Below are 15,521 nucleotides of genomic sequence, written 5' to 3' on the forward strand. Positions count from 1 at the left end.
TAGTATTTAAAGGTGTAACCACGAGAAGCACCGCAGTGACCCCGGGGCACAGGCGCGTGGTCCTCCTCATGTCCACGGGAGGCAGACGTCCCGGTGCTTAGGGCTGGTGCATAAAGGACGTCCTGAATCAACCCAGAGCCATCTAGGCAGACTCCACAGCACCCCGTCTGCTGGCTACACCACGGTCTGCAGGCGGTGTGGACTGCCAACTTGCGGACGCCTTCCCCACTAAGGAAAGGAATCACCTGACACAGGCGACGCGGCCTCACTGACGGGTCCCCCCGGGGCGCACACCATCCACGCCAAGATGGGGAAACAGAAACTAGGTGTCTGTCCACCCCGGCCGTCCCCGTGTTGGCACAGACGCTTCGGAAACTACTCGGGCCCAGTGACGGGAGCTGAAAATAAGCCGATTTGTCAGTTTATACTAGATGTCAGACAGCTTGTTTTATTCATATTATTTTTCCACTGATCCAACAACTAAACTAACAGTTTTCCAGAGCAGACACGCCAGTGCAGCTGAACCCTGTACCTGCGGGCCCACGAGACGCATCCGGGGGCAGGGAAAGTGCATCCAGTCTCTTGTGCTTGCTTTTCCTTGAACTTCAGCTTCCAAAACAGAGAGCGCCCGGCCTCGTGTTCGAGTTCTCACAATTGATTCGCCTGCCGTCGTCGCCGTACTCGGCGGGCCTCAGTGCGTTTGCGGGCCTCCGATGTGAGAGAAGACGACAGGAAAAACGCACGGAGCCCGGAGATTCTGTCACTAGCCAACGGCCTGCTCTCAGCCTTCATATTTTAATATAAAATATTCATACAGCAAATGCCACGCCTGCGTGCTAGGCGGGCGGCTGCTGAGGAGTCTGGACGGCAGGAAAAGGGAACGCTCTCTCCCAGAATCTGCGACCAGCAAAGCTCATTCCAAATGCCAAACGCGACTGGGATGTTGTTTTAAAGGCAGGGACACGTGGGCCACAGCAGCACTTCCTCCGTCACCCCTGGAGTCCCCATCTGGAAGTCTGCTCACGGCTCCCGCACCACAGTCTTCTCCTGCCACGGGGGAGCCTCGTGCCCGGCCTCCTGTTCTGTCACTTCTTCAGTTAAGAGTTAAAGAATAATTAATGTTGCTCTAAAGAGTTAAAAACCCAGGGTGCGGGCCACGTCCTGCGGCGGGTGTCATGTCTCCGGGAGCTGGTTGATGTCCGTCAGCTTGGTGTCGTTGAGAATCGCCCGGATCCTCTCCAGGGAGCCGGCTTGCCGGATCCGCTCCAGCTGCACCTGGGGGGCGACAGTGAGTCAAGGGCGTGTGCCTCCTGCTGGCTGGGCCTGTGCTGTTAGCTCACGGGGCGCCTCCCCCCCTCCCCCGGCACCCCCAGGAGAGGGCGCAGCAGGACAAGTACATGCAAAGGACGACCCATCTGGGGTGCCGGACACGTAGTAGGTTAAGCGTCCGACTCGATCTGTGCTGACAGCATGGAGCCATCTTGAGGTTCTACCCTGCTCGCTCTCAAAACAAAAACCCCAAAGCACCAGGCCCTGTGCGGTGCTGGGACCACAGGGCGGGGGCGGCTGGGCCCCGGAGCTCCAGCCCTGCACAGCCGAGCTACTGTGCAGGAGACACAGAAGCCCAGCTCTGAGTCCAGGACAAAGTGCCATCACTATAGGTGTGCGTCGGGGACCCTCGGGCAGGGGACACAGGGCGCACCGGGACACCTGGTGCCGAGGGCGAGCAGCCACAGGAGTTCAGGGGCGTCAGCACAGCCTGTGAGAAGCTCTCGGAGAGAAACCAAATGTAGGGCCGGGCCTGGTGGGAGGGTCACAGCAGGATGCTTAGGATCCGACGCTCCACGGGGACACGGGCCACCGAGGCGGCTGCCCACGCAGGCAGGCGGAGTTCCGTGTGCACTCACACCTCTCCTCTAGCTACCGCCGGCGGCTCGGGCTGCCCAGCGCCTCACCTGCAGGGTCTGAGACAGCTTCACAAAGTCCCTCTGCACCTGCTCACTGACGTCCAGTTCCGTCTGCAGCCTCTGAGCTTTGTTCTTCTCTTCAAATAGGAGCTGCTCGACAGTAACCTACAAAATACGAGTTTGGAATGACGATTCCTGCCAAGGAGCCCCAGGTTCGAGGCTCCCGGGACCCACCACAGCCCGAGCGGCCGCTCTGCTGGCTGCCTATGCGCTTGCTGTCAGTCGTCCCAGGACGGCCCCCTGCTCCCCCTCACCCCTCGCAGCCTGGGGACTCCGATTAATCAGTGAAAAGCAGTTGCTCAGATCTGGACCTTTCCCAGGAACACGGAAACTTCGAGATGAACCACGACAGCCCAGCGCCTCGCAGGGCCGCCCAGGAGCGGAGTCCGTGCACTTAGAGAGGTGACCGCGCGGCTCCAGGGGACCGTCCTTGGAGCTCTGCCGCGTGGGCGGACGATACTCGGGCAGACCAGGCACACGACAGGGCGCTGTGACAGCACGGCCTCTGGCTGCGGGCAGGGCCCGGGGTACAGCTGTGACCCACTCTAGCAAGGTCATCTCGTCTGCCTTCCACGAGTGGGGAGCCCTGCCCTGAACTGCGGTGTTCCCACGCAGGCAGATGTGACGCCCGTTCTTAACACGCCCATCCCTCAACCATCAAGGGCAGGTCACCTTGGCAGCCGTCTCCCTCCTCAACTGCTCCTCCAGCGCGCCCTTCGTGTCCTGGACGCTCTCCAGCTGCTGAGCCTTCTCTCTCAGCGACGACTCCACCTGGGGCAGAAAGACGGACATCCGCGGGCTGAGGGGCTGCCTGGGGCCAGCAAGGCCCTCGCTCAAGGGTCTCCCGACTGTCGGACTCCAGCCCCGCTCAGCGCCCAGCACGGCGGGAGGGCAGGATCCGCCACCACCCGCTGGCTGCCCATGGGATGGATTTGAAGTTCGTGAAACTCACCTGCCCCTTTTCTACTTTTATTCTTTCTAGTTCGGCTTTTAGGCTGGAAATTGAAGCTAGAAGGGAAGAGAAGCGTTAGCACTTAGGAGTATTTTGTGTTCAGATTTTTTTCATATACACCCCTTCCTCCATGAGCTGCATGTCAAGCCACAAAAGGAGCAGACACTGATGGCGGGGACACCGGTGCCCCTTCAGGACCCCCGCCCTCGGCAATGGCCTCAAGCTCAAGTGAAGGCAGTGCCCACGCAGACACCGCATGTGCAGAGTGTGTGGGCGTCTGACTCGGGAGGAACAGGCCTGGCTCTCCGGACCCAGAGCTCTGCGAGCGCGGGGCGCCTGCGCCCCAAATCAGGTGCACAGATAAGGCCCAGTTCCGTCTGTGCGTGCTTCGCATGAGTCAGAACAAGTGAGAACCCTTCCCTACACCCTCCGGCTGCCTTTCCCGTCGCCCACATTCTGGGGGCCGCCCTGCCCCACGACCCCACGAGCCGTGTCCCCGCGCCGCGGCCGCCCGCACCCAGCTCCTCCTTGCAGTTTTCGATCTCCAGCTGCAGAGTCTCCTCCAGGTTCTCCTTCAGACACTGCTCCGCCTGGATCTGCTCCTTCAGGAAGAGGATCTCGGCCTTCAGCTTCTCCTCCATGTGCTCCGCCGCCGTGCGCACGTGCACGATGTTCTCGCGGTAGCCGAGGGCCAGCTCCCGCAGCGCCTGCACCGGGGACACGCGCCACCGCGTTAGGGGGCCGCGGCCGGAAGCTGGGGTGTTTCGCACAGCCCCCCACGTGCTCCCATTCAGCACAGTGTCAAAATGGGACCCTTCCGGCCGAAAATGTGCCCCGTGGGCCACAGCTCGCCCTCCGAACGGTCTCCTACACGGAAAAGTAAAACTGTTCCTGACTTACGGTGTGGGGCTCACTCCGAAGGGCCGGGGCTTCTACGGGTCGGGCTGGGGGGTGGGGGGGGCCGGGGGCGGGGACCGGGCAGGCTCGGCGGACTCGGAGCAGCCGGAGGGTGTTAACTCGCTCCGCTGCTCACGGGAGCGCTGTGCGAGGCCAGGGGCATGGATGGCGAAGAGCGGCTTTCTAAGGTGATCCAGCTGCTTTTCCAGAATAAGTCAGGTTTAAATCTTATTTTATTGTTTCCCTAAATTTAGTTTCCTTCTTTAAAATGTCCAAGTGCTTCCTAACTCTAACGTAAACACTCGATTCTTAAGGTACCTACCAGAAGTACATAAATTACTAACAGCAGTAAAATGAAAGGAAAAGACCAGGATAAGAAAAACGTCCTAAGATTTATTCCTGGAGCAGCTCTAAGAATCATGGCTTACAGGCTACACTGGTGACGTCTGAGGAACATTCCTGGGAGCTGTTCTAAATCTAGGCATTCAAAGTCAGGAGAGCACGGAAAAGGGGGTGCAGAGGGAAAAGCGGCTGTGGGCACAAGCAGACAGGTCCCCAGATTTCTCTGCCCGATCGGCCACCCGTGCAGAAAGGAGAGCGAGCACCGCCAGGAGGTCCCAGGTCGGGAGGGCAGGGGACAGGGCAGGGCGCTGGCAGCAAGGCGCCTAGTGACTAAACAAAAGCAAAACCCAGCAGTAATCTTAAGATCTACAAGAAAAGGGGCGCCTGAGTGGCTCAGTTGGTTGAGCGTCCAACTTCACTTCAGGTCATGATCTCACAGTCTGTGGGTTCAAGCCCTGCGTCGGGCTCCGTGCTGACAGCTCAGAGCCTGGAGCCTGTGTCTCCCTCTCTCTCTGACCCTCCCCTGCTCACGCTGCCTCTCTCTCAAAAATAAATAAAACCTTAAAAAAAAATTTTTTTAAAGATCTAAAGGAAAAGAGAATGAGGTCCAAACTGTAGAAGTTGGATCTGCAGGGCAGGATTAGGGAAAACTGTTCTGTTACAAAACTATGAATATTCTATAATGTTGAGTTTTAAATACTTATAATTTCTTTCTTGAACTAAAACAAGGGATGCCTGGGCGCCTCACTCTGGCTTGGGCTCCGGTCATGATCTCAGCGCACCTGAGATCCAGCTCCGCGTGGGGCTCACGCTGACAGCCGAGCCTGTGTGGGATTCTCTGCCCCTCCCCCACTCAAGCACACGCGCACTCTCTCTACAAAAAATAAAAATAAAATATTTGGTCCTGCAAAAAGAACTTCTGGACCGATTCACCTAAGGATTCTTGGGACACAGGAAAAGAAGCTGCACTTCCCAAAGCGCAGGCAGAGCTCTTGTGCTTCAGGTTGCAGCATCAAGGACACGGAAAAGACCGCCCCCAGGGCAGGAGACGGTATCTGCCCAGGGAGGCACCTGCCTCGGCCACAAACAGCGTCCACCCAAAGTCAAAGCGAGCAGAAGAGGGAGGCGCCTGGGTGGCTCATGCAAGCCTCTGACTCTCCATCTTGGTTCAGGCCTTGGTACCAGGGTGGTGAGTTCAAGCCCGACGGCGGGCTCCACCAGCGTGGAGCCTACTTAAGAAAAAAAAATCATAAAATGAGCACAAGATCTGAACGGACCCTTCTCCAAGGAAGAGACCCAAGCGGGCAAGAAACATGGAGAGCTGCTCGGTATCAGGAGTCCCAGGGGCCCGCAGCGCAGCCGGAGTAAGACCGACGGCTCCACCCCACACGCCACCACGGGCTCCCAGGGCCCCAGCGGAGATGGGCACGTGCGTCCGTGTGTAGGAACGCCGTGCCTGCCCAACGCAGACGGGGACCCAGAGGAACGGCACTGTGGCCCCCGCAACGGTGCCGGTGCGGAGGCCAGACGCAAACCAGCAGACAGGATTCCAGTCACAGGAAGAAAACAGATCAGCGGTTGCCCAAGGCCAGGAGGAGGGCCGGGGAGAATGACGGGTAGGTGGTAAAAATGCTCTGAAATGGTCACAGCTGAGAATCCCCTACAAACCACTGAGCTGTGCACTTCAGTCAGGCGGTGTACTTGTATGTGCATCCTATCTGGGTAAAGCCTTCCGTACTTAAAAATTTTTTAATGTTTATTATTGAGAGACAGAGTGAGTGAGCGCAAGTTGGGGAGGGGCAGAGAGAGAGGGAGACACAGAATCGGAAGCAGCTCTAGACTCAGAACTGTCAGCACAGAGCCGGACGCGGGGCTTGAACTCAGAAAGCACGAGATCGTGACCGGAGCTGAAGTCAGGTGCTTACTGACTGAGCCCCCCAGGAGCCTCAGAAAGCGATTTTAAAGCGAATTGGTAGGGGGCCCCCGCCGTCTCAGCGGGTTGTGGGTTCGAGCCTCATGTGGGCTGTAGACAGGGCTCAACAGAAAAATCTTCGGTAGAAGCAGCCCGGGCAGGGGGCGGCGCACCTCCACGGTGTCCGGCAGGATGAAGGCCTCGGCCTGCTGCAGCGACGCATGCAGGCTGTGCTTCCCCTGCAGACTGTCGTTGTCCTTCTGCAGCCTCAGCAGCTCCTCGGAAACCTGCTCCCGGGACCGCATCAGCACGGCCTGCACGGAAGCAGATCTGGTGAGCCCGGGCGGGTGACAGGAGCACAGGCGGGGGTGGGGTGAGGGGGCAGGGTCAGGCTCTGGAGGCCCACGAGAAGCGCCCGGGGTGTTGCCAGCGGTCCTCACACAGATCCCTCGACACAGGCGGCAAAGGGAGCCTCTGGGCCCGGCCTCCTCGGTCTCCCGCAGTGGCTTTAGGTGGGGACCTCTTGCCCACATCCGGGCCCGGAGGAGGGCCGGGCCCTCCAGCCTGCGGAGCAGACCCCAGCCCGGCGCGTATTCCCACGAGCCTGGGACCGAGCTCCCCCTTCCTCCTCCCCACCTCCCCAGCGCGGAGCCCCGGCCCTGGAGGCGTCCCTGCCCTGGGGCTGCCTGCAGTGGGGGCTTAGGTACTTCATGAGGACTTGTCTCAATGTAAGCATGTGACTCTATGATAAAATCCTTTAAAAGTACTTGGCTTCTGCTCATTTTTAACTCAAAGACACTTCAGTGGATGTAGAACTGGGAGCACTCACTCCTCCGACATTTACTAGCGGCTGCCCCCCGTCTAGGTATTGGCTGCGCACGGAGACACAGACACCAGCCAGAGACTGTGCCCGGGAGAAGCTCCCAGTGCAGCGGAGGGAGAGCTCCGTGAACCGACCTTGACCCGGCGCAGCTGCAGGTGCCGCCACAGAGACGGGGAGCAGCAGGGACGCAACGATGAGGGAGGGACGGAGCAGCAGGGATGTGAGAAGGGGGGGACAGGGAGCAGCAAGGATGTGAGGATGGTGGGGGGGGGAGATAAGCAGCAAGGATGCGCGGGGAGGGGCCAAGGGGTGCACAAGACCACGGCCCAGAAGAGGGTGGTCACTGCCTCCAAAGGACAAACTGGCGGCTGGCGGGCAGGCAAGGTCCGGCGGGGTTTACTGGCTCTGACTTCAGACCAGACTTGGCTGTGCTCCAGGCTCACTTTCCGCCCATTTATAACAAAATACCAGCGTCCCACTGTCACTGGAATTTGAAAGAAGGGGAAGAATCAAATGCATAGACCTGCTTACTTTTGTAAAGAGAAAAACAGAAGGATAAGCCAAAAGTAAGTAAAAATGGCCACACCGAGAGGGGGTAGGAATGGGGTGAAAGATCAGGGAACGAAGATCTGAGTGTTTACACACTCGTTTCTGCCTGGTGACGTTCAGGGTGCTCAGGGAAACGTGAATCAAGGAACGTACCGCGAACAGAAAGCGGCGGAGGGACACTCGCCTCAGGCCGCAGAGCGCGGGAGGGAGCTGCCCCGCAGCGAGCGGCCTGGGACGCGGAGCCGGGAGACGGTCCTCGGGCGGAAGACCCCACAGAGAAACACCGATTCCACTTCACAGTTTGGCTCTAGGTGGCCGTGTTAATGGTCCTTCTGAAACGATTCTGTCCCCACCCTGACCAAGTTGTCACCTTCACGTCACCAGTAACGGGACACCTGTCAGAACACGCGCCTCGCAGCCCTGAACTCCCGCCGGGACCTGCCCTGACCCCAGGCACACGGAAACAGACGCACGGTTCTCCCGGCAGCCGGTCTGACCCTGCAAAAGCGTTAAGAACCATCAAAGCCGAAGGCCAGCGGCCACGAGGGGTGACGGCTGGGGGGAAGGAGAGGAAGCGGCAAGACACCCGGCCGGGTTCCTCCAGCAACAAGTCAGAGCAGGACACCAGAGCCTCTCTGCCCCCACCCCCTCAGGACAGACGGCCTTCTGGAAGCTTCCCCACAGCACAGCAGTTACAATGCATGTGCCGTCAGGATGCCTGTGAAATGAATCCAACTGCTTTAAATAAGTGAGCTGCTGAAGAAAGTACAGGACGTTCAAAAGCTCCACGTGCTAGGGCCTCAGGAGGTTTCAGTGTCCAGCTTGTGTGTGGGACCCACGGTTAAGCGCTCGTTCCAAGTTCATTCTGTGGAGGCTCCCAAAGCCCAAGGGTGAAGCAAGGTATAGGGGAGGACGGCTGCGGTCATGAAGGCAGGCCTGCAAAACGGGCTGCTGGTCTCTCCGGCCCCGAGGGCGGAGCGGCGTGACCACTTGGCCAAGAAGATAAAGTTGTAGCAAAGAGGATTTCAAGACAGAACCAAAAGGAGTGTATTTCACATGGTTAATATTTATTGAAATACTAACTTACCATCTGTTCCTGAACATCCCTTTTTGCCTGGGAAAATTCCTGCTGTAAGTTTTCAAGTAGGAGTTCAGACGCTTGGGCTCTGTGGACAAGCGCAGAGATCTTAAAGAAAAAAACAAACGCACACACGGAAAATAGTTAGAAGCTGGTTATTCTGAATCTGACCGTCCCAACCCACTCGTCACTCATTCACTAGGGCTAGGACGTGCGCTGGGGCCCAGACCTTCCCGTCACACAGGCCGCCGTGGCCCCGAGGCCGCACCTGCCACACACGGACAGACAGCGCGACGCGGATGTTAACACTGGCCGCCTACTCAGAGTGCCCTTAAAGGAGCTTAAGGTCCCTGAACATTTTGAGGCTGTGACCACACACAGAAAGCACAAACACACCTTCTCTGAACCGGCTTCAATCTTGCAGGATGGCTTACGTCAAAGCGAGGAACACGTGATTAACATCACCCAACTCTAAACTCTGAGGTTCATTAAAAACAATTTTTTTAAGGATTTATTTTATTTCTGAGAGACAGTGTGAGCAGGGGAGGGGCAGACAGAGAGGGAGACACAGACTCCAAAGCAGGCGCCAGGCTCCAAGCCTGATGTGGGGCTCGAACTCAGGAACTGCAAGATCATGACCTGAGCTGAGGTCAGATGCTTAACTGCTTGCGAGGCGCCAAGGCTCCCTAACCCCCGAGAAGGTTCAGGCAAAACTTGGTGACTCATACATAACAACGATAAATCAAACATTTAGACATTTGTGGTGTAATTTATCGACTTATTTTTGAGACAGCAGGGGAGGGGCAGAGACTGGGAGACAGAGGACCCCAAACAGGCTCCACGCTGTCCGTTCAGAGCCCGATGTGGGGCTGGATCCCACCAACCGGGAGATCATGACTTGAACTGAAATCAAGAGTCAGATGCGTAACCACCCAAGCCCCCGGGCACCTGATTAGACATTTAACAAATTTTATGGCCAGAATTCTGCTGTCAGTAGTGGCAGATTGGGTCATGCAAACCAAACCTCCTATTGAGAATGAAGCCAACCAGACAAAAACATGGAAGGTATCTCCTGAAAGCACCAGAGAGCACGGCAGAAAGGAGTCACGGGGCACGGATGAGAATCAGGACACCGGGAATGGGGTGGGGGGGGCAACATCTGGAACAGTCGTCTCTAGAAGAACATGCCAGTCCCAAGAAAACAGGGGAGCTGAGAAGTGAGTCCCCATGATAAAGTGATAAGAGAGAAGAATCCAGAACCCATGATGCAAAGGGACCCTGGTGAACACTTTGGATTTGGTCCCCAAAAGGCTGCATCCTAGGGTAAGGTAAGAATTTAAAATAAGCCAACCTTCACAGGTTCGTAAAATCTCCATTTCCAGGACTGGGTTCGGTGGCCCAGGACTGTTAGTCGCCTTGCCTCTCATCAGAAATAGCTTTATATTATTCTAACACTTTCACACATAGTGTGCAGCACCCAAATAAAAATGTGCAAAGAAAGGGCAGGATAAGAACAAAAAAACAAAACAGGTAATAGAAACCTCTAAAATGATGGGTGCCTGGGTGGCTCAGTTAAGCGTCTTGCTTCCGGCTCCGGCTCAGGTCATGATCTCACAGTTCGTGGGTTCAAGCCCCACATCGGGCACTATGCTGACAGCTAGCTCAGAGCCTGGAGTCTGCTTTGGATCCTGTGTCTCCCTCTCGGATCCGACCCTCCCCTGCTCATTCTGTCTCCCTCTGTCTCTCAAAAAAAAAAAAAATTAAAAGAAATTAATCCAGATGTGTGTATTGGAGACAGATTTTAAAATAACTGTATTTGACATGTTTAGAGATTTAAAAGACAGAATTTAGAATTGCCGGAGAACTGGAAACAATGGAAAATTACCAAATGGCAATGATAAATGGGAAAAAGATCAATTACCTAAATTAAAAATTCAATGGATGAATTTAACAGATTAGATCCATCAGAAAAGAAAATCAGTGAACTGTTAAGACAGATCTGAGGAAAATAAAGACAAAAAAGATGGGAAATACAGAAGATGCTTAAAAAGCAACACAGATAAAACATGAAGGTCTCACATACATAAAACTTTAAAGAAATCTGGCCGACGGAAAAACGGCTAGGAGAGCAAAAACTGATCTCCCTGTGACTTCACTCCCAGACTCGCTCCCGAGAAACGAGGCTACACAGCCACACAAGCCTCGTCCGAGAGCATGAGGAAGCGGATTTGTACACAAGCGGCCACACAAACCCCAGCCAGGATGCCCTCGAGCGCAGAAGGGACCGTGAGGCGCAGCTACGTTGACAGGCCGCGTCGGCGCGATGTCCAACTGCTCACACACAACACACGAGTCTCCCAGACAGAACCCTCCAAGGCCAGGTGCGCAACGTTCCGCACAACAGGATTCCATTTATGGGAGGTTCAAGAGCAGGCACCACTAATCAGGGTCAGAAGCCAGAACTGCGCCCGCCTCTGTGCAGGCCACGTGCTCATGCAGTAGAAAGTGTGGAATGTGCCAGAAAGTTCTGCATCTTGATCCAGGTGATGGTCACCCGGTTACATTTTTTCACACGTTAAAATTCATCAAATTTTAGACTTGAGACTTCTATACTTTACTGTATGTCGAGCTCAATAAAAGCAAGTTTTTAAAAGATGCATTATGGCTTAGAATATTCCAATTGTGACGTAAGACATCACCTCAGGAGTCCAAGAAACCCTGTGAACCCCAAGCAGGAGAAATACAAAAAAAAGTGCACATCGGTGCGGCACAGTGAAACTGCTAAGACAGAAGCCCAAAAGAACACCCTTAAAATAACCAGGGGAAAAACAACATCGTATCTTCACAAAAGCCATCGTTAACACTGACCACTGACTTCTCGGCAGAAACGCGGACCCAGAAGCAGCGAGCAGGGACCAGAACTCGCTGCAGCCAAGTGCCCTTCTTGGATGAAGGTGAAAACGTAGACAGCCGTGTAATCAACAAACAGGAGACTGGAGACTTCCGAGATGGACTAAACCCCTCGTGCCCCTTCTCCACCCTGATGACGACTCACAACTCTGGACAAATACGGAAGGCAGCTGCCCCAGGGCTCTGAAATCTGAGCAGACGGTTTAGAAAAGCAAGTCAAAACGGGACAGAGGGACTCAGAAGGGAGTTCACTGCTCACAGGGGGGACTCGGTGCCCGCGGGGAGAGGTCAGTGCCCACACGGGGGGGACTCGGTGCCGCGGGGAGAGGTCAGTGCCCACCGGGGTTTTGCTACTTCTCAGCAGCAGAGCGGCTCAGGGGATGAGGCTCCATCCACGCACAGCAACAGGGCAGGGTCCCCCCCTGCAAGCCCAAGAGCAGGGGTGTGTTCTCAGGGAGCAGGGCATGAGAAAGCGTCTGGCACAGGCCCCACACCCACCCCTGCACTACACAAATGAATACATCCCAAAGCTTTGCAGAGACTTTAAAAACGGAACTGGTACATAAGCGGCATTCGCAGGAAGCCACAGCCTGCTGCCTGAACCTGACCAGAGGAGCAGGATGACACCCTTTCCACGGCTTCCGGGACACAGTCTAAACGCACCTGACCAAGAATCGGGAAGACGTGACCCATTCTCCAGGGAGAAGGAGCCACATACCCGCCAACCGCGGGACGGCGCAGGGGGGGCATCAAAGCCTGTGACGCGGGTATTAGGTCTGCCTCTCGAGGAAAAAGGAAATGCTTCGGAATGAATGAAAACATAGTTCTCAGCAGGAAAATTAAAACGATTTAAAAAGCAGCACATGAAAAATTTACTATAAATTCCAGCATAGAATTTGGCACCAACAGAAGAGAACAGAGTCTGGACCCTGTCCCCCTACACGTAGTCACTTGATGAATGACAAAAGTGACTTGCAGAGCAGCAGGAAAAAGGTCATCTTCTCCCTAAATGCACAGGAACTGGCTATCCGTGTGAAAAAATTAAAGCTTTACCTTCTCTTGTATATACATGCAAGGGAGTTCTGGATATGTGACCGCACACTGGGTGTGCATGGAAGTGTCTTTCCAATCCCAGCGCAAGGAAACATCGTTCACACCCACACACCCACACACACCCACACACCCACACACACACCCCCAACATCACTAATCACAAAGAAAAGATCAACAGGGGCACCCAGTGGCTCAGTCGGTTAAGCGTCCGGCTTCCAGCTTCGGCTCAGATCATGATCTCATGGTTCGTGGGCTTAAGCCCCGTGTAGGGCTCTGTGCTGACAGTGCAGAGCCCAGTTGAGATTCTCTGTCCCTCTCTCTGCCCCTCCCCTATTCGTGCTCTGTCTCTCTCAAAATAAATTTTTTAAAAAATCAATAAATTTGACTACATGAATGTTAAGAACTTCTGTTCAAAAAGACACCACTAAAATACTGAAAACACAAAGTACTGATGAGAAGACATTGTCCGACATATCCCCAAAAGGCTCTGGGAAGATTATATAAAGAACGTCTAACAAAACAGAAAAATAACCAAAAATAAATTAAAAACTAGACGATCCAACAGAAAAATCAGCATGTCTTGAGAAGGACACACACACACAGACGCCCTGGGGCCCACTAAGCACGAGAAACCCTAAATCACCTCTTCGCTCTTCAGAGAAACACAAACTAAGCCCAGTGCGCCCCCCAGCCCCCCGCCCGGCCACCATCACAGCAGCGGAACGAAGTCTGGGCCCGGAGTCCACCGCGTGCGTTGCCAGCTGGGAGGCTGGAGTGGAACCTGCTAGGAACCTGCTCTGAACACGCCCGGGCCACCCGCTCCTGGTGTCCACGCCCCAGGGCACAGGCCCTGTGCGGACATTTCATAAAACAATTACTCCAAACTGCCCAGAGCCGGAATCTGCCCCGGGGCTCATCAGGACAGACTGAGGGACGCACCGCACGGGGGCACAGGGAGAGCACGGGCGCCGGGACCAGACTCTCGGACACGCGGGGAAGGGCAGGGACAGGAACACACACCACCGGTCTGACGGCGTCCGAAGTTCGGCCAGGGGCGGCTACCTCGGGGCGGGGGGGGGGGGGGGCCCCCTCCGGGCAGGGCTCACACACAGCTAGTTCTGCTGTGTTTGCCAGATCTGCGTCCCCCGAGTGTTTTCTACTGAATACACTTCAGGGGTCACAGTGTAATTCAGATGATTCCCGTCAGGAAAATGTTTTGTGCAGCAGGAAAAAAAACCATGAAAATCAAAGGGGAAGGAGAACCCGAGCCTGACGATGCGTGTCACCCGGCTGCTGCCACGGGAACTGCACAGACACCGGGCTGTAAGAACCCGCGGACCGGCAGCAGGACCCTCACTCTCCGCGGGCGGGGCCGGGTCCCAGAGCGGGCGAGCGCGCACCTGCTGGCCAGCGTCCTCGGCGCTCCGCCTCAGCGCCGCCTCCAGCTCCTGGCGCTCCCGCATCGTCCTCTCCAGCTGGTCGTTGGCTTGCCTCAGCATCACCTGCAGCTTCTTCACCTGCGCCGTTTTAAACGCCAATTAGAGAACTACCAAAATTCTTCCATCAAAGTGAAAAAAAAGTCCTAACTCCAGAAAAAATTTTAAATCTTTTTTCCCCCTGGGAAACAGCACAGATTTGTCAATCCAGAATGGATGACCTCATGCGAGGACGGCACAGGACACGAGCCACTTTGCACATACGTGGTCTCGTCCTGGGTCCCTCATCCTGGCCTCTCCCTGCCTTCCCCCTGCAACCTGCACCAACACTATGAATTCGTCTCAAGTGAAAGTCAAGACACTTCACTTCCCTCCTTAGAATTTCGAGACTTGGCCCAAAGTCTTCAGAGTACATTCAGACCCCTTCCACTGCCGCCGCAGCGCTCCAGGGCCTCACCCTGGCCTGCCTTTTACGGCGTCCTCTCCCCACCCCCGCCTCACTGTGCTGCGCCCGCTGGGACCCGAGTTCCCAAGACCCGCAAGGCACCTGCAAGAGGCGTCGGCACACTGCCTGAGGGGACCGGAAGGACCCTCCTCCCCTCCCGTGGACTCTGACAAGCTGCTGTCCTGAAGGCTGCTGACGCCTCACGAGGAGACACTCTACCCCCACGGGCACTCATCAGGCTCCGCATACCAGATGCACCAAATCTCACTGTGACCCCAACACTAAACCGATTCACATGTCTGACAAGGAGCTGGCCGTAAGCAATGAACAAACATCCCCCGTGACGGCGGAGAGAATGCTCCATTAGAAGCCGCTAAGCCTGGGGTCGCCTGGGGGGGGGCTCAGTCGGTTGAGCGTCCGGCTTTGGCTCAGGTCATGATCTCACACTTCGTGGGTTCGAGCCCCACGTTGGGCTCTGTGCTGACAGCTCAGAGCCTGGAGCTGCTTCGGATTCTGTGTCTCCCTCTCTCTCTGCCCCTCCCCTGCTCATGATCCGTCTCTGTCTCAAAAAATAAACATTAAAAAAAATTAAAAAGAAAAGCAGCAGCTAAGCCCCCCCTCCCCCTCCTGCCACATCGAGAAACACACTCGTGTGCAAACCCCTGACAGCGGCCACGTCAGGGCGCGTGTGCCACACACTCTGGCTGCTACGGGCCCAGCCCCTGTGTGCTCCCACCGGAAACTAAGGGACGCTGCAGGCACTGGTCACTGCACGGCTGACGTGGATGCGCTTCAGAGAGCAGGTGGAAGGGAAGAGGCGCTCCCCTCTGCGCCTCCAGCGAAAACAGCCCGCAGGCCCGGCCGGGCACTCACCTGGTCTCGTGTCTCCGCCTCCTGAGTCTGCAGCCCTTGTAGCTGTTTCTCGTAGTTGGAACACATGTCACAGCGTCTGCCGAGTTTGTTTCCAGCGTTATGTACCTGGAGGCACCAGAATGACGTCTCACTAGGCAGAACGAGGTGCTTCTGCACGCATAGCCTGACCTGTGTCCAGCACGGGGGAGAGAGCTTTCACGGGGACTTACGGCCAAGGTGGCAAAACAGAGCCGGACTCCCACTACGGGAACGATCGGACAGGGGCCCGCCTCACAACCAGGCGG

The 15,521-nt window shown here is 56.0% G+C and overlaps 1 protein-coding gene across 1 annotated transcript in view; it reads right to left on the bottom strand.

The window, feature by feature from the left end:
- Positions 1–421: 421 nt before the first annotated feature.
- RABEP1 (rabaptin, RAB GTPase binding effector protein 1) overlaps positions 422–15,521 on the bottom strand; it is a 121,816-nt gene continuing 106,716 nt past the window's right edge. Inside the window, exons 12-20 of the mRNA XM_029928778.1 lie at positions 15,238–15,342; positions 13,884–14,000; positions 8,530–8,628; positions 6,244–6,384; positions 3,437–3,626; positions 2,920–2,975; positions 2,640–2,738; positions 1,956–2,072; positions 422–1,275 (exon numbers count right to left, since the gene is read on the bottom strand). Of these exons, the coding sequence (XP_029784638.1) occupies positions 1,174–1,275; positions 1,956–2,072; positions 2,640–2,738; positions 2,920–2,975; positions 3,437–3,626; positions 6,244–6,384; positions 8,530–8,628; positions 13,884–14,000; positions 15,238–15,342 (1,026 nt within the window). The 3' untranslated portion in view covers positions 422–1,173. The remainder of the gene's footprint in view (positions 1,276–1,955; positions 2,073–2,639; positions 2,739–2,919; positions 2,976–3,436; positions 3,627–6,243; positions 6,385–8,529; positions 8,629–13,883; positions 14,001–15,237; positions 15,343–15,521) is intronic.

Source organism: Suricata suricatta, chromosome 17, assembly GCF_006229205.1.
Source record: "Suricata suricatta isolate VVHF042 chromosome 17, meerkat_22Aug2017_6uvM2_HiC, whole genome shotgun sequence".
NCBI lineage: Eukaryota > Metazoa > Chordata > Mammalia > Carnivora > Herpestidae > Suricata > Suricata suricatta.